The following is a 730-nucleotide window of genomic DNA, read 5'->3' on the forward strand; positions in this document are numbered from 1 at the left end:
GACCTTGTTGTCTTTCTTTGCATTTGTGCGGGACAGGTCTTTGCGTGTGGGGTTTAATGAATAAACACAAATCTTTAAAACTCTGTACATAAAGCAATAAATAAATAAATAAATAAATAAATAAATACACAAATACATGATGCAGCAACAAATCTACATTTCGGCTTTGTATTTCTGCTGCTGCCTGCAGCAGAGCCGCAGCAGCAGCAGCGGCAGATACACAGACACAGAGGGCCCCAAGGATCTGAGGATCTGGGGACCCCAAAGGGGGGCCCCCAAAGGCTGGAGGGCCCCTGTGGCTCTGGGGGCCCGGGGGCCCCAGGGGCCCCTAGGGGCCCCCCGAGGCCCCCAAAGTGTTCCGCACACCTTGAGGGGGCCCCAGAGGGCCCCCACGACTCCTAGGGGCCCCCCGGGGGCCCCCGGCGCCCCTTGAAGTCCCCCCGAGCCCCCCGAGCGCCCCGAGGCCGCTGGGGGCCCCTTGGGGCCCCCTGAGGCCCCCCAGGGCCACCTGGGGGGCTTCAGAGGTCCCCCGGGGCCCCCTGGGGGCCCCCTGGGCCCCCCGAGGCCCCTTCGAGGACCCCGGGTCCCCCCTGGGGGCCCCCTGGGCCCCCCCGGGGCCCCCCGAGGTCCCCCGGGGCCCCCTGGGGGCCCCCTGGGGGCCCCCTGGGCCCCCCAGAGGCCCCCCGGGGGCCCCCGGGGGCCCCCGGAGTTGGCGGAAAGAGAGGCAGCG

General features: G+C 68.1%; 1 protein-coding gene across 1 annotated transcript in view; it reads right to left on the reverse strand.

Moving 5' to 3' along the window:
- Positions 1–518: 518 nt before the first annotated feature.
- ETH_00032420 (uncharacterized protein) overlaps positions 519–730 on the reverse strand; it is a gene marked incomplete at both ends in the record, with an annotated part of 984 nt that continues 772 nt past the window's right edge. Inside the window, one exon of the mRNA XM_013375647.1 lies at positions 519–728. Coding sequence (XP_013231101.1) covers positions 519–728 — 210 coding nt within the window. The remainder of the gene's footprint in view (positions 729–730) is intronic.

Source organism: Eimeria tenella, genomic scaffold, assembly GCF_000499545.2.
Source record: "Eimeria tenella Houghton genomic scaffold, Eth_scaff2935, whole genome shotgun sequence".
Lineage (NCBI taxonomy): Eukaryota > Apicomplexa > Conoidasida > Eucoccidiorida > Eimeriidae > Eimeria > Eimeria tenella.